The 18,683-nt window shown below is 42.9% G+C and overlaps 1 protein-coding gene across 2 annotated transcripts in view; it reads left to right on the top strand.

Moving 5' to 3' along the window:
- Window positions 1-18,683, top strand: part of LOC135201006 (cilia- and flagella-associated protein 298-like) — a gene marked incomplete at its 5' end in the record, with an annotated part of 64,803 nt that overhangs the window by 22,335 nt on the left and 23,785 nt on the right. For both annotated transcript variants that reach the window (XM_064229827.1, XM_064229828.1), the window contains 2 exon segments: window positions 13,371-13,469; window positions 18,258-18,374. In XM_064229827.1, the coding sequence (XP_064085897.1) occupies window positions 13,371-13,469; window positions 18,258-18,374 (216 nt within the window).

Raw genomic sequence — 18,683 nt, forward strand, 5'->3', positions numbered from 1 at the left:
CTCTCGAAGGCTTGATTGTAAGCTGGAGAGATGGCGTATGAGGTGGAGGGCTGAGGCTGAGGGGATATCACATAAATAGGCTGTGATTGACCTTTAGACGTGGAGGGCTGGGCTGTCTGCACTAACGGCACTGTAGGAACTTGTTGAGGGAAGCGCGGTTGCTTCTTTTGGTAAGGCTGGAAACGTCTGGGTTTCCTTTGCCCCTTACCTTTGGTGTCAGGTCTTGCCTTCTCCTAGCCGTAAGACCCCAACGGTCCTTAAGGCTCTGGATCAACCTCGTAGCCTCTGCCTGGACTTCCTTTACCATAGCCTCTGGGAAGAGATCTGCGCCCCAGATGTTAGAAGAGAGTAACCTATTCGGTTCATGACGAATGGTTGCCTCTAGCAGGACATGCTTCCTACAATTCGTTCTGGCAGTGGCAAACTCGAACATATCTGACTGCACCGTTTGAGTCAGGGCTTTGGTCATAAGCTTAAAAATTGGTTCTGAACCATAAGCCATGGTTGCTACCTCAGACATAGCCATCAGGTTGATTGACCTGGCTAGTCGTGTTTTTCGAGTCAAATTCCGCTTGAATAAGACTATCAGGGAGCCTGGGCAGCTTTTCACCAAACTGCTCCATAGCACAGTCAGGTTTGAGTTTGCCAGCTGTGCAAAGTATTAGGCAGTCTTCCCACAATTCTCCAATTGAAGGGAGCAACGGAGATGTGGGGTCTGCTTCTTTTAACTGAGGCATGGGTTCCCCTTTTCTGAGCTGCTGAGATGGTCGACCTAGCTATCTTGGTTAGGAAAGGGAGCGGGGTACTCCCGTCCATACGTGAAAATGGTAAAGGGACTTTTGAATGGGTTGGATCTTGGTGTTCGAACAGTCCATGCCCTCTCTAAACATCTGAGCCATTCTCGCTGAGCCTGGTCTCGAGAATAGAGGACTGTCTCCTTTGGTACCCTGTCAATCCCTAACCATAGCCGAAGGCGTGAGCCTAGCGTAGCCTATGAAGGGAGGCTGTAGGGCCTTCCGGGTAGAACTCGAAGTCCTCTATTCTTCGAGTTCCAAACTCCGGTATGGAGATGAGACCATCTTGGAAGGGGGCGTATGATGCTACTCTCCAAGGATTGTTCATGGAGAAAGCGGGCAGCGAGTCATGCGGGGGAAAGCTGAGATCCGCTAGTGTTGGAGGTGAGGGAGAGGCAAGAGGGCTTCTCTTAGACCGGCTAGTAATAGTGTCCTGAGAAGTGATCCTGTCCGACAGGCGGGTATATCATATGTTCCATACTCGTCTTAAGGGAGCCCACTAGGTCGCCCACCCACCTGTTGCAACAGGCCAGCATTGGTGTCCAAAGCCGGAGCTGCTGCGGAGGTGGAGGGGAGACTCTGAATAGGCACCAAAGGTAGTGGAACTGGTGATACTGCCGGGGGGGGTGCGGGTGATTTCTCCTTAGGTTTACTCTTTGAGGACTTTGAGCCGGAGCTAGACCCTTTAGACCTGTCTGGGCCGGGATTACGAGCCGGAGACTTGCGCGAGGAAGAACGACGAGGACGTCTTCTTCGAAGACGATGACGTCTTAGTCAAGGTCATATGTTTTTGGACTTGATCTTAGGTCTAACCGAAGCCTCTGGAGGAGTATATAACTCATCACCCGTAAAGCCTTGGAAGGATGGAGAGGTTGCAGGGGTAGAAGAAACAGTCACTCCCAAGGGAGACCACCCTTGGGTACCTGCATTACTTACCTCGGCCAACAGGTCGTCTATACCTACCATAGGTTCAACATTTATATCCAGGGTTGCGACATCCGTGGAGATATCCTGGTCTTGTTCTGTTAAGGAGGCCGCCAGTTGTTGTTGGATAAAGGCAATAGAGGGGTCCGCCTCTACCGGGTCGACGTACCCAGTCGCCTTGCCTCCGGGAAAAGATTAACAGAGCTAATCGCTTCTCCAGTATGTAGGGCTGACCCTTGGCGGCGTTCTTGCCAAAACCTCCGACCCAGGCCCGCAGGGTAGCCAATGCCGTATCTCTTACTGCCTGGAGCCTGTAAGAGAGGGTATATTTTAGATTTAAGAATCACTTAAAACTAAAACTTAGAATATAACTTAAACTAGATGCCTTAAGTTTAAAGTAAATAACGTAAACTTAAGTACTAAAAGAAGCGGAGCAGCATGCGGAGAAGGAATACTTACGCCTTCCAAAAAGCTGGCTCACCAGAATCGTAAACATATGGTACACGTCTCATGGTACCAAGACCTGGATGTCCCCGTGCGGAGTCGCGCATGGAGCATGGGACCGGCAAACTTCGTGTCCACAGGGGTCCTGAAGTGTAGCGGAACATCCCGGATGCTCACAGTTGGTGGCCTGTAAGTGGGAAGACACATGAGTATCTTAAAGGGGGAACACTTACAGACTAAGGACAAAGAACTCCGTTACATGCCGGAGCTCGGAAAAAAAAATTTGGGCATAACCCCTCCCTGCATTGCCTGAATAGGCTATAATCCCGGAGAGATCCGGTAAAATGAAAGGGAGGGTAGGGATGGTTTTAAGAAACTTAAGATAAACTTAAAGATAACTTAACTTAAACCTACATGCATGTCATGCAATGACCGGACTAGGTCCAGTGAAGCGGAGTGTAGTAACTCAGCAATACGGTACGGTTAGTAAAGACCTACTGTATGCTCCGGTCCAACTACGGTGGACTATACCCTTCCGCTGGATACCAGGGCTCCGATAGGGAGGAGCTCTAGTAAGGAGGGAAGGGCGAGATGACATACAGACTCGAGCTAGCCCGGAGCGGCAAGGAAGTAACGGAGGGGGGGAAGGCCAGGGCCCCCCACAACGTACCACCCGGCCGAGCCGAGAAGCGGAGAGGTCGGAACCAGTCAGGGACTGTCGGACTCCCAGGTCCCTCCGGTGGAGGGAGAGGGGGAGCCAGGCTCGGGCATGCGGGGCGAGCAAGGACAGACCGACCCACCCCCACCCGACTCTATGAGAGAGCGGGAGAGGGGGACGGGGGATGGCAGGCGTCTGGCTGACTCGTGATCACGTAGTGACCACCACGAGGCGGTAAACTAAGATACAGTAACCAAGCCTAGGCCAACCACTGATCAGAGAGAAGCTATCGGGAAGCAACCTGAACTGAAAACGGTAGCATATAGGCCCAATAGGGCTAAACCAACTGATCAGAAAGAAGCTATGTGGAAGCGACCGAACTGATCAACGGTAGACTAGGCTCTACGAGCCGGGACCTAGGCTAAGCCAGACGCTAACTAACCTCACAGTGACAAAACATATAAATATATAATAAAAATGAAAGAAAGAAGGTAAAAAAGCAGGAGAAAAAAAAATCCAGGAGTGTGCGACTAGCCCGAAGGCGAGTCTACCACTCAAAGCTAGTCAGGGGCCGATACTAAGAACCTGGACTAGGGTCTGGATAGAAAAAGCCTACATAAGGTGAAATACATACATGTATGACAACCTGAGTAGACCTAACGACGCGGATAATCAAAATAGAGCGTAAATAATAAGGGATGTTCTAGGTATGGGAGACCAAGAACGAACCCAACATGCGGCAGGACCATGCTGCCATGCTTCCAGCCCCCGAGAACGTATTTGTACCTAAAAAAACGGCAAATACTGTCTCGGGGACGGAAAAAAAACTCGCTAACCGTAAATACTTGAGTACTTAACTTAGCTGCTGCAATAGCTGCACGCTCCATTATCGAAAATCCGAAGAAAGGGCACAAAAATCACAGAGAGAAAAATAACACGTGTGACTCGTGTGAGCTAACTGAAAAGGATAGCCACCAGAGGCGCAGCAGTCGCAAGCATGGGATGGAGTAGTAGTAGTACGAGCTGCTCTCTCTGTGGGACGGCTCCCCTCTTGGAGGGTTTTGTAGTGGGAGATTTCTATTGGCATTTGGCTCGTGGTAGTGGTCTCACTCGCCTAGTGTTCATACCGACACCCTCCTAGAGGGTGAGCGAGTCAGTTATACTGACCTTTTTCTTTATTTTATTTATTCTCTGGTATGTGTTAGTACATTTACCCTAGAAATAATAGATTAAAGGATATTTCGCGCAAGCGACACGAGCTGAGCCCAGAAATATAATTCTGTACCTGTAAAGCCTTGGAAGGATGGAGAGGTTGCAGGGGTAGAAGATCCAGTGGCACCCAAGGGCATCCCTTGGGCGTCCAACGTACCTACCTCGACCAACAGGTCGTCTACACCTACCATAGGTTCAATATTAATGTCCAACGTCGCGACTTCCGAGGAGATGTCCTGGCCTTGATCCGTCAACGAGGCAGCCAGCTGTTGCTGCATGAAAGCGATAGTCGGGGCCGCCTCTGCTGGGTCGACGTAGCCTGTAGCCTTGCCTCCGGGGAAGATCAGTACCGCCAACTTCTTTTCAAGAATGTAGGGCATACCCTTGGCGGCGTTCTTCCCAAAACCGCCGACCCAGGCCCGCAGGGTTGCCAGTGCGGTATCCCTCACAGCCGGAGCCTGGAAGAGAGGGTATTGATTAGATTTTAAGATTAAACTTAAAACTAAAACTAAATTAAAAGCTTAACTTAAATTTATAGGGGCTGCAAAACCCCATGAATTTTATCTTAAGTTTGGAAGATTTAATGTAAAAACTTAAGAACTAAAACAAAATGAGGACCAGTTAACGGAGTTGGAATACTTACCCCGTCTAAGAGCTGGCTCACCAGATCATAACAGATGGTACATGTCTCGTGATACCAGACCTGGATGTCCCCGTGCGGAGTCGCGCATGGAGCATGGGACCCGGCAAACTTCATGTCCACATGGGTCTTGAAGTGTGGCGGCGCATCCCGGATGCTCACAGTTGGTGGTCTGTAAGTGAAAAGACACATGAGCATCTTAAAGGCTATCACTTACAGGCTAAAGGACAGAAGAACTCCGTTGCATGCCGGAGCTCGGAAAAAATTTGGGCATAACCCCTCCCTTAACGCCTGAATAGGCTATAACCCCGGAGAGATCCGGTGAGACAGGTAAGGGAGGGGGGATGGTTTAAGGTAAGCTTAAGATAAACTTACTAGTTTAACAAAACAGCTTAAACCTATAAAATTAGAACGTTACCGGACTAAGTCCAGGCGTGGCGAGTGTCGTGACTCAGCGAGACGGAGTGGTTAGGAGAGACCAACTGTATGTCCCGGTCCATCCTGCTGGGTGGACTAGCACCTTTCCGCTGGATGCCAGGGCTCCGTTAGTAAAGGAGCCCCAGTAAGGTGGGAAAGGGCGAGAGGACATACAGACTCGGGCTAGCAACGGAGCGACGGAGTAGCGACGGAGGGGGGAAAGGCCAGTCCCCCCACCTTACCATCCGGCCGGACCGAGAAGCTGGAGAGGTCGAGTCCAGTCTGGGTCTGTCGTCCCTCTACTCCCTCCGCCTGGGGGGAGAGGGAGGCAGGCTCGGGTATGCGGAGCGAGCATGGGTAGACCGACCCACCCCCCGACTCTATGGAAGAGCGGGAGGGAGGGGGGAAGATGACTGGACAGGCGTCTGGCTGCTCCGTGATCACGTAGTGACCACGGGGCAGTAAGTACAAAACAATGAAACAATAAGGCCTAGAAAACACAACCGGCTGATCAGAGAGATGCTATCGAGAAGCAACCGAACTGAAGAGCGGTAGCATATAGACCCTATGGGCCATAACCTAGGCTAAATGAGCCAGACGCCTACACTAACCTAAACATAATATAATATAATATAATACGTTAAAATGAATAATCATGAAAGAAAGAAAACAAAATAGTAGGAGAAAAAATCCAGGAGTGTACGACTAACCCGAAGGAAAGTCTACCACTCAAAGCTAGCCGGGGCCGATACTAAGAGCCGTGGCTAGGGTCTGGATGGAAGGAGCCTACATAAGGTAAAAGACATGCATGCATGACAAAACCGTGTAGACTGTACCTAAAACAAAAAATCGGACGATTAAAATAGAGCGTACTAAAGTAAGGGGATGTTCTGGGTATGGAGACCAACGAACACCCACCACGAGGCAGAACCATGCTGCCATGCTTCCGACCTAGAGTTCGTATTTATACCTAAAAAACGGCAAATACGGGCTCAGGGCCGGAAAAAACCAACTAGCAATAAACACTGAGTACTTAACTTAGCTGCTGCGATGGCTGCACGCTCCATGATAAATAAATCCAAAGAAAAGGGCACAAAAAACACAGAGTAAAAAAGGGCACGTGTGTACCGTGTGCGCTAACTGAAAAGGATGGCCACCAGAGGCGCAGCAGTCGGCAGCATGGGATGGAGTAGTAGTAGTTGCTGCCCACTCTGTGGGTCGGCTCTCCTCTTGTGGGGATTTTGTAGTGGGAGATTTCTATTGGCATTCGGCTCGTGGTAGTGGTCTCACTCGCCATAGTGTTCATACCGACACCCTTTTGGAGGGTGAGCGAGTCAGTTGTACTGACCTTTTTCTTTATTTATTTATTCTCTGGTATGTGTTAGTACATTTACCCTAGAAATAATAGATTAAAGGATATTTCGCGCAGCGACACGAGCTGAGCCCAGAAATTAATATAATACTGTTAAATGAATGTGAGATAATTAAGATCACCTATAATAAAATAGTGGGACAATTAATACCATATGTTCACTAATAGGTATTATTTTCAAAACAAACATTCCGTAAAACACAAAAAATATATGTACATAACAATCAAAATATAATAATGTTTTGCAGTTCAACTTGTGAATTTTAACAATAAGTATGACTATATAATATATTTCACCATATCGATCTTGAAGTTGAAGAGTCATAAAATTCTGAGGATGGTCCGGGAAAAGGATTTGTACTTTGTGATTACGTATCGCTACAACACCATGTGGTATTTTCATACCACTATATTGATGACGCATCGCTACGACACACTGGTGTTTTTCATACCACTATACGGTAAAGTTAAAAACATGACATAGAATCGACTTTGCGACTTCGTTCACTTTGATATTTTTAACGATACATTAACTATCATTTGTACTACTAAAACCATCTTCACATAAGTAATTTTTCGTAAGATATGTGTTGTTGCAAAAGCTAGCTTATACATAAAAGGCTTTTATAAAATTAAGTCATCTTAGATATACATATGCACCCAAGCTCATTGTGAGGAAATTTACTACTGTTTCCTCGGATATTGAAATACTTTAGCATCATTCAAACACTTTAATAATCTGCATAAATACTAGGCTATACATATTTACATCGTATACAAATACTACATACAGTTATATACACATACTTTTATATACAAAGTTAACAGTTATATACACATACTTTTATATACAAAGTTAATCATATGAGTAGTGATCAGACGACAGCGTGCACTGGACTACGTACGTACTACTTGGAAGATAAAACAAACAAAATTTTGTTGTTGTTAGTCGCCGGGGTAGATTAACATTTTTCCAGAGATTAAAGAGCTGAATTTTTGTTTTGAAGGTATGTCAACCGCGTTATTTATATTATTGTTTTCACGAAGGAATAATTATATAAAGAAAATTATTGAGTAATTATTGCCGTCAGCAGTCAGAAAATCACGAACATGGTAACGTTCAAACCTAGTGCCATCCATGGCATATGTCTATAAATAGAACAGAAGCAGAGGGCAGTCATTGGATAACAGATCTCCATGGCTACCAACCAACCAATCAGGTGTTAGTTATACTACTCTGTAATTTTCTTAGAATGAACGTTTTACACACACGAAGCTAACGATGATGTATGTGTTTTGCATACAGTACTTAGTTTTAGTTTTTATTATTAGTGTAAGTATTTTACTGATTTCATGAAGAATAGAATGATTCCTTCTCGTTACTTTGAATGCAAAATGGCTTGAAGATTCTTCCGCAAAAAGAAGAGAGAAAAAAAAAAAAAAAAATTCCTTAGAAGATGATACCTATTTACTAACGCGGTTGACATACCTTAAAAACAAAATTCAGCTCTTTAATCTCTGGAAAAATGTTAATCTATCCCGGCGACTACACACAAATTTTTTTTTGTTTGTTTTATCTTCCAAGTAGTACGTACGTAGTCCAGTGCACAGCTGTCGTCTGATCACTACTCATATGATTAACTTTGTATATAAAAGTACGTGTATATAACTGTTAACTTTGTATATAAAAGTATGTGTATATAACTGTATGTAGTAGTTTGTATACGATGTAAATATGTATAGCCTAGTATTTATGCATTATATTATTAAAGTGTTTGAATGATGATAAAGTATTTCAATATCCGAGGAAACAGTAGTAAATTTCCACCCCACAATGAGTTTGGGTACATATGTATATCTAAGATGACTTAAATTATAAAAGCCTTTTATGTATAAGCTAGCTTTTGCAACAACACATATCTTACGAAAAATTACTTATGTGAAGATGGTTTTAGTAGTACAAATGATAGTTATTGTATCGTTAAAAATATCAAAGTGAACGAAGTCGCAAAGTCGATTCTATGTCATGTTTTTCCTAAACGCGTTGACTTAAAGGAGAACGTTATTTTGGTTGTTTTATCACTGCCACAAACCCATAACAATGCAGTGTATGTATGATAATTCTAAACTATTATTCACTACCAAATAACGATGATATTTTGTATTGAAAATTAATGTTACGTATATTCCAAACATATTACTACGTAGCATGAATAGTACTATAAATTTTGAAAGATAATCTTGCTGTGAACGCTACCATAATTTGATTTTCATATACGTACGTACATTTTGTCAGCTGGCTGGCCTCGCATAGATAAAATTTGATTTTCACTGATATGGAATTACTCCACGAATAGCCTTTTATTATGAAGATATGACGATAATATATAAGGTAAAAAAATGCTTTTATGTATTTCGTTTACGCTTCGTCGCAAATAACAAACAGCAATACTTACGATAATCTATGACAAATAGCGTTTGTATGACTTCATTGTTCAGAGAAGTTATATACGAATACTGCCAAAATAATAATGAAGTTCGAATTAATTTTAGCCTTAATGTTATTACTACTGTAATTACACTACCACTACTATTAAAATTTCTAAAAGTTTATCAAACAAAAAATGTCGCTTTGAACGCAACCGTATACATAAACCATTTTCGTACGTAAAGGTATATGCTTACATTTTGTGGCTGGCCACTCCGACGATAAGTTGAGTGCAATGATGTGGAATTATTCTTTGAATAGGCTATTTATTATGAAGATATGACTATAATATATGGTAGTATGGTTTTATTACCTTTATTGTCAGTTAATATCATAATGTGAATGTTTGTGTACGTTGGTGGTTATCGCACTGCAACTACGCTGACCCTACCAATGAACGTCGTACATAAACCTTGAATAGGCTATTTATTTCGAAGATAGGACAATAATATATTAGGTGAGAATGGTTTTATTACCTTTATTGTCAGTTAATATCATCATATGAGTTTTTAATGAATGTTGGTAGTTATCGGACCACGGCTGAGGGTTAGCCTACCGAAAAACATCGCATACGCAACAACACAACAAACCAGTGATGCAGCGATTCATACCAGTGATGTAACATGAGAAAAACGGTCCAAGAAAAACTGGATCCGTGAATACTGATCCGTGAATAAGCGATGCCCCACTGTAAATGCGTTTTTTGACCTTTTCGGTTGAGTCAAAGTTGACCGATCGTAGTTTTTTTCGTACTTATCGTACTTTATATGCAAATATTTCAAAATGGAGAAATGCTACAACCTTCCAATATTTTTTATTATATTGTGCATGTTTTTGCGCACATTTCATATATAAAACTATAAAATAAGCGTAACATGAAAGGCACAAATACTAGGAGAATGTGACCCTACGCGTTTCGGAGATTTCGGCTGAGTAATCGGCGCGCGGAGGGAATAAAAATATTTTTTTCAAATATTCACCATAAATCGAGATATTGTTCTAGAGACTTGCAATTTGTTTTTAAAGTTGAAGGTAAATGATTGAATATTACTAGATGTAAGTAATTTGCTACCCAAAAAAAAAAAATATTTATACTATATATATTATTAAATATATATATATATATATATTATATAATATATATATATATATATAGATATATATATATATATATATATATATATATATATATATATAATATAATATATGTAATATATGTATATATATTACATTCTTCGATTCTGGTACCAATACATAAATAAAAGGAATGCAGGTGACACTTCTCTTTTCGCATACAATGAAATGTCTTATTATTATTTTATCATGCACACATTCAGATATATAAAAAATTGTAATAAATATAAAACTAAATATAAAATAAATGCAGAATACTCACTCGTAATCCTGACTCTTCGTTCTATTCTTGTTTTCTCCATCCTCCATTGAAGAGTCTTGCATTTTTTTCCACTCGACATGACGAGGTACAGGTGGAGGAGGGAGACGCGCGCCCTTACTGCTGATGGACCCGGCGGCCCCCGTGCGCCCTCCGCTGTCGGTTTTAGGGGTGGGGGCGCGCTCCAATACATGACCTTAGTGTGGTACTTTCGGTCACACTCCCCTATCCTGCAAAGAGCAACTTTGCAGAGACGACAGAAGAACCGGGTGTCTCTCCTTCTGCCATTCATATGGCACACCCGGCACCGTTTCTGCCTTCGCCCTTCTAAGGCCTCCAGTATGTGTTCCCCTGGGTGCAGCCGACACGCAGGGTCCACCACCCGACGAGAAGCGGTGATGGTGGGGCCGGCAGCAAGAGGGGGGGGGCGTCGTCAGCAGGGGTCGTCGCAGCGGGGCAGCAGCAGCAGGGGCGTCAGCAGGGGCGTCGCGCAGGTCGAGCGAAGTTAAGTTGGCCCTCCTATCTGCCCTTTCCTCTAGGGGCAGATCTGCAGCTCGGGGCAGGGGGTCAGTTATGGAAGGCCACTCATCGGGATCGAAGTTGATGAGGGCATTCCCGGCTACCTCTAGGAACTGTATGTGGGTCAACCTCGGAAGATTGTCACCGCGGTACCCACAGTACAGTATGTAGGCATTTTGGAGGGCCAACTGAAGGATGTATTTGAGGAGCTTCTGTGTCCACCTTCTGGTTCTCCTGGCAAAGGGATAGTACTGGATGAGCTGATCAAAGAGATCAACTCCTCCCATGTGCCTGTTGTAGTGCCCAATGACAGTAGGCCGCTCGGTACGAAACTCCTCAAACACAACTCGGCCCTGTCGACGTGTCTTCTTCCGCTGTACGATCTCTTCTTGGATGGGTTCATGACTCCTCGTAATCATGGGGACGAGTCGGACACCCTTCCAACAGATGACGAAGACAGCGCCCTTCCGCCGCCCCTCTGTCTCTCCTCTTGCCAGGTGTTGCGGATGACTAGCGAACCTCTTGAGGACATTCGGGGCCCCACGCACCAACGAAGGGTACCACTGACGTGAACACCTGCTTCATACAGTTCCTGGGCCAGGATACCGAGTTATAATAATTATCCATAAACAGGTGATATCTCTGGTTACGGAAACGTCCCACAAGGTTGAATACAGTGTCACGCAGCGTGGAGAAGACCCCGGTATACACTGAAAAGTCCACAACGTATCCAGTGTTGACCTCGGTAATGAGAAAGAATTTCACACCATATTTCTTTGGCTTCTTGGGGTTATACATTTTTATACTAAGACGTCCTTTGTAAGGCATCATCCCCTCATCCAAAGACAGGTTCTTTCCAGGAATCACGAGATTACTACACCGCTCACGGATATAATCCAACACTGTACGCACTAAAATGAGGCGATCACTGTTATTCCGGGGTATGGCCCTTCGGTTGAAGGCGTTGAAGTACCTGTCCAACGCCAGGAAATTATCACGGGACATAACGCCAGGCACATTCGGCATACATAAAAAATAATTTCTCCTCCAATATTGCCTGACGTCGACAGCAGGTGTCATACCAAAATAAATGTGGAGCCCCAAAAAATGCGCCATGTCAATGAGGTTGCAACCCCGCCAGTAATACGACAAGGTCGTCCTCAGCTCATACCGGCAGTACTGAGCGTAGTCCACCGTCTCGTGTACCAGGTATTCCAGCAATTCCCGCGTCAGGAAAAGCTGGATGAACCCCAAAACAGTCAGGGGTACTGGTACGGTCATCCCAGGGGTTGCCGTGAAGGGGTGCATGTTAGGTAGGGGTGGGGTCCTCCGTCCACCCCTCGTCACTCTCCGACAGACCGACCTTCACCTTGGCTGGCGCGACGAGCCTACCTTCTATGTGCCCGTGCGCGCACACGCGCACGGGTGCGGGCACGATGCACACTACCCCCCACCCCCGTTTGTTGGCCCATCACCCTCACTTAGGCCCTCACTTTCTGTATCGTCCTCTGCGATAAACTTGAGCCCGTATCCACCCTCCCCCTCCTCCCCCCCTCCTCCTCAGATTCCCCCTCGTAAGCACTGAACCCACTGAATTCGAGCTCACTTTCTGGATGTGAGCCTCGAACGGACATTGGGGGCAAATATTCATCCTCACTTTCATCGGGACTGATGTCCTCATCACTCGATGACCATCCGCCATCAAAATGAGGACTTGCGACATGTTCCCGATCAAGCTCCGAAAGATATTCGTCTATGTCCCTTGGTTGGAGGCCTCCCAAATGCCTACGAATGCCCCTAAGGACGCCCACATGCTTCCTAGGGGTAACCAAAGGCATACGATGTGTTCCCGAAACACTTTCAGCCACACATGGCCGCACAGAACGGCCTTGAGGCGCGGGGTCATGCTGGGTGCTTGGCCCCTCGCCAGCATCCAGGTCCAAAACTCGCCTTACACGATCCCTTCCGACGGGTAAAACGCGCCTTTCACGGTTCACACGTCGTTGAGACATATCTACGAATGTCCTGTAGCAATACAAATGCTCAAAGTCTCGCACAAGTCCAGAAAAACACGCTTTTCACGAAAGATCGCTCTCGGATGGTGCGCTACTGATGCTGGCTGGAGCGAGAAGAAGGGATATCGCGCATGCGCACCTGGGTCACGCTTCAAAACAAAACAAGGCCTTGATCCGTGAACTCCCAGCATCCCCCAAGGCGCGTGATTCAAAAGTTTTAGGCTGGTAGGCCTATAAGTATTTTTCCGCGAATTTTAAAAAAAACTTTCGTATGTCGACGTAAAATACGTCCAGTCGGCACCCGACAGACAATTTATCTCGACGTAAAATACGTCCAGTCGGCGTTTAAGGGTTATTTGAGAGGCGACTGTGTGTTTGTATTATAAAATTTATTTTACTTGTTTCTGAAAAACATTTGTGTGATCCTGTTACATTAGAATTTTTTGCCAACATAGAATCCCTGTATTGAACTTTATATAGATGCCTATTTTCAGGTCTTAGATTTGTCCTTGACACAGTTGTGGTTTGCTGGTAAAGAATTGCAGTGTGGAAAAAAGCTGCTTGATTATGTTGGCAGAAATGAAAAAACAAAGGTAAGCACTTTTCCAGTATTATTTTTGAATGTGTAAAAAGTATTGCATTTTTATTTCCAAAACTCCTGTCATCGATTAAGACAATAAAATATATAATTCAATCATTGTATTGTTTAAAACAGGTTTTGACAAAGGAAAAACCTATTTGTGGTAGCCTCTGTGAGCCCTCGAAGGTATTACTCTTATGGTTCCACCAGGATCCATAGAACAGACCAATATCTATCAAAGAATTCCCTCATTGTTGATCTTGGCCCAAGTAGTGCCTTAGATTTTACAGAGTAATCAAGTATAAAAGGACTCAATAAAAGAGCTCTTTTTCCTTGCCTACAACAATTACCCAGTTTTCCCTTCATCCTTTCACACATCTGACAACAGTGCATGAGTTGGTCAAATACCCAAAACTCATCAGATCTATGAAAGAAAAAACTCACCATGAGAATATCCATGCCCTTTTGTCATGGAAATCAGGTGGGTTTGAGGACTCACAGTTGTAATGATAGCTATAAGAAATAATAGTAGATAGGGTAGCGTAAAAACAGAGGGAGAGAGAGAGAGAATAATCAAAGTACAGTGAAAATAATGAGAAAGTGAAAGAGAAGGAGAGAGAATAATTAGAGTATATACAGTGAAAATAATGAGAAAGAGGAAGAGAGAGAGAGAATTGAGTTTGGTGTATGGGCCAGAATTTGATCAAAAAAACCTTAGTCACAGGAAGTTGAACCGTAACCATCGCAATTAAAATCTTAAGACCGTCATAAAATCTTTGACCTGTGACCTCGCACCAAACTTAACTCAGTTTCATTTGATAATGGAGCTCCGCCTCCAGGAGGTATTAACATGTTAAATTATTGACTCTGCCTGGAAAATGAGGAATTAACATGTTAACCCCCACCTAAAAGGGGATGGGGACAAGATAAGAAAACACCTCTCCACAAATCAAGAATCCAGTTGGGCGGAGAACCAGATTCTGCACTGCCTAAGGAGGTGGTGCCAAATTCGAACCGAGGGTGGCTCAATTTGAGAAGGACAGAAGCAGCCAGGGAGGACTGGCAGCCGTCGTTGAGTACAGAAGCAGAAATATTGCCAGTCCAACTATAGATTTATAAGTTTTGTAGTTATACTTGTATTCTTTACCACAGTAAAGAAAGAGACTCTACCATTTGTCTCATTCAAACTTTTCCTGAGAGACTAAGACTACAAAGATTACTAATCCAGAACTAACATTACAAAGAAGCATAAAGTTAAACATAGAACCAGACTGCATAGCTAATTATCAAGAAGGAGAAGCAGGTAAGTGATCATATAACTCAAACACCCTACCTTACAAAAACGCACCACAGTGGGTACCAAAATGAGCTCTCTCTCTCTCTCTCTCTCTCTCTCCTTTTTTCTTTTTATAGTATAGCCACTATTTGTCTCAAAGAAGCATACAAAAGAAACCAACAGGTAAGGAAAAGGCCTAGCTCAAGTAGCTCCTGATAAGAAAAATGACTTCCCTAATTGTGCTAGATTCTGAGATATGTATTGCATATTCTCTTTACCAATATCTCAGAATTACCAAGGCATCAGAAGGCCCTTGGCCCTCTACTAAAGGGCCTCTGGGGCCACAACTCACCACAGCACTTACCAAAAAAAAGTGTAATCAGATTCATTTGATGTCATAGCAGCAGTGTTGAAGTAGTGCTGCTTCTGCCGCAGATGGCGGCCTTGTAAGCTTGGAGACTTCTTTGAAAGAAATGCCTCCCAACAAAAACAAAAAATGCCCCACCTCCCCAGATGTCATGTGAACTAGGGATGGGGCTCTACTTTCTAATTAGGGTCACTAAGACAATTCTCAAAGTGTCAGCTTATGACTACTGAACTGAGATGATGGGTCAGAGAACCTTTTTCAGGGACCCAGTAATGGGAAGACTTGCAGGAGCCAGACTTTGCAGTGTAAAGGACTGGAGAAGTGAATAAAAAACTTCTGTATTTTAATCATTGCCACACCCATAAAGCACAGTCTTTGATGAATATGGACTTTTATGATATACAGTGGAACCTCTGTTTTTGCCATTAACTGGGTCTGCCAATAACCAGGAACTGTCTGTGTATATAATAGAAAGGGGCCTTTCTTTCCTGTGGCACAAATCATTAGACAATATGGTAAATGTGATGACCTGGAGGAGTGATAGATTGCTGGGGCTTCAAGTGACAATAGGGGACTCTAAGATCTTAATAATTAATGTCTATATGCCCTGGGAAAATAACGATAACTTTGACCAATACGTACTGCATGATCCTAGATGAGTTACATAGTATTATTCACGATTCTCCCATCTATCAATATTTATATAATCAGGGACCTTAATTCTCACCCTACAAAACAATTTTACAATGAACTTACTTGCTTCTGTCAAAATCATGCTCTCCAAATTAGCGATGCAATGCTCCTCCCTCCTTCCCTCCCTCCTATTCTTATATACAAAATAGAACAGATGCAATTACAACCTCCGGCGAGACCACTACATCACATCTCTACAACTCCATGATTCTATTGTGACCTGCAACATTTGCTATGCTCACATACCTTTACAGGTGTCATTCAGTACCCTCCCTCCCTACTGTGAACCCCCTAACTGACAGCCCACCAGTTGTTAACTGGAATATTAAAAACCAACAGACAACCAGATACTTTAGGGTGACCACGAACACCAGGTTGCAGTCAGTAAGTTCAATCAGCAGACGCCTTACTTTTTACTACACTAAATGTTAAAATGACCATCACAGGGGAGATCTGAAAGAATTCTGTTTGAACATAATTTCTGCAATGCTTGCTTCTGGTGGGGCTACATTTAGATTTCGCCAAAGCAACTCTCGTAATATACCTGGCTGGAATGACTTGGTTAAAGATCTTTATACACATACACGAGAAATATTTTTACTGTGGAGGCAAAATGGTAGCCCGAGGGTAGGACACTGCACTGCTAATGAGGCAGGCAAGAGCACATTTCAAACTGAAGATTAAGTGAAAATCAACTGAGAGCTGATACAGTGTCTAGAAATTTAGAATCAAGTGATTCCACGTCTTTGAAAAGACATTCAATCCCTAAATCCCAAAATTAAAAAGGTATCACGGAGAGTAGGGGAAGCTGTCGTTGACCCGGCTATGGCAAGTATGTGGGGCAACCACTTCAGCAATATCCTGAATTGCATAAACTATCAAGACTTGCAAAGGGATACGATAACATTCAGTTTCATTTTGCAGATTGTATTACATTGCTGGTTTTCTATACAGCAAATCTGTGTCAAATGGGGTGAACGTATTGTCTTACACCTTCAGCTCCCTAAATGGGCTTCAGCAAGGGGGCATTCTCCCTCCATACCTGTTTAATACGTACACAGATGCCCAGAATGTCAAACTGAACTCACTCCCAATCAGATGCACTGTCAATGAAACAATAACAAACAACCCCTGTTATGCTGATGATGGTTCTTATTTCCTCATCAGTGAAGGGTCTCCCGTGACTTATCGACACTTGCTGCCAATATGCTGAGTAATTTGATATCACTTACAACGAAACCAAGACCAAGTGCATGTTGCTGCTCCCGAGATTGCTTAAGCATGTTGCAGAAATACAAATTTTCCTCTGTAATCATCGGCTAGAATTCATGCACAAATTTCTGTATTTGGGTCACATTATCACAGACGACCTAAAAGATATGGCAGACATAGAACAAAGGCGTCGTAAACATGATTTTAAGGAGGTTTGCCTTCTGTTACTGAGGCATAAGACTGCTGCTCTTCCGCTCGTAGTGTTACAGACAGTATCTATGTGTGTTCCCTCTGGACGAACTATACCCGAGAGACCATGAGACGTATCACTGTTGTGCACAATGACATTTTGAGACGCTTCATAAACACTCCTCGCTACCACTCCGCCACACAGATGTTCACAGAAAATCACCTGGACAATTTAAAATTCATTTTAAGACAAACAATGTCCAGCCTGATAACCTAGGTGAGAAACAGCAGCAATTCACATATACAAAACATCCTAAGCAGTGAGGCAAGATCATCTTAATTGTGGGAAAGATGGGAAAATGAGGTGTTTGTTTACTAAATGACTTAATCTCTGTTTGTGCAAAGAATCTGTCATTATTGTTATATTTCTACAGTTTTTGTTATTACTGGTATATTTTCCTTTTTTCATTATTATACTGTGAATATTATCAGTATAGAGTTTTGCTACATACAGTTTTTGTAATTAGACCACTGGACCTGACTACTGTAACCACCTAAGGTCCCTAGCTGGAATTTATATACAACAATCTGTTCACCAATTGTCATAATTTTCAATGCTTTTTTTCTTAACTATTCTCAATATTATTACTGTTATTACCTTTATTATGATTACTATCTTGTAACTACATCAGCAACTGTGTGAATATTGGCAGTTAATAATTTTTTTATCATGCTATTTCATGTATCTAGATTGTATATGTTATTGTCTATATTTTGTATATTCCATTTATATGGCCTTGAGCTGAATATAAAATTTATTGTTATTATTATTAAGATAGTATATCAAACTGCCATAGAGACAACACATTTTTCTCAGACACCTCTTCATTGTCAGTTGTCACAATTGGGTAATTTAACTGGGATTGGAGTTATGATAGTGCCCCCTCAGACTTAATTAATATCAATGGGAAGTACATATGTTAAAATTAATTTGTTTACTGTTAAGAATTTGTTTTAAATACCTCATTTTCTTTTTTAATTAAATCTATCAAAAATTATTTTAGGTGATTATGAAAGTTCAGCATCGAGGCCATGGAGCACCAGGTAGAGAACCTCGCATAACAGAAGATCAGCAGAAAGAGTTGATGATTAAAGAATTTAAAAGACGTGAAGCATTGAAGGTTTGGAGCATTAAAAATATTTGTATGATTCTGATTTTTTTTAGTAGGTCAGCTCATATACATGATACAAAACAAGTACTGTATATTTCCGCATATAAGACGACCTTTACATAAGACGAGGCCAAAAATCATTTCAAATTTTCATGAATTTATCTCTTATCTGTAGTATAGGACAATTTCTAAATTACAAATCAAATTTTTTTTTGAGAAAAGTGATTATTTGCAAAAATTAAACAGTACAAGTATATTAATAATAATTATGACTTAAATAAAGGTAGTTTTGCTTGTTGTATCCAATACAGTATTACT

The sequence above is a fragment of the Macrobrachium nipponense genome, chromosome 27, assembly GCF_015104395.2.
Source record: "Macrobrachium nipponense isolate FS-2020 chromosome 27, ASM1510439v2, whole genome shotgun sequence".
Lineage (NCBI taxonomy): Eukaryota > Metazoa > Arthropoda > Malacostraca > Decapoda > Palaemonidae > Macrobrachium > Macrobrachium nipponense.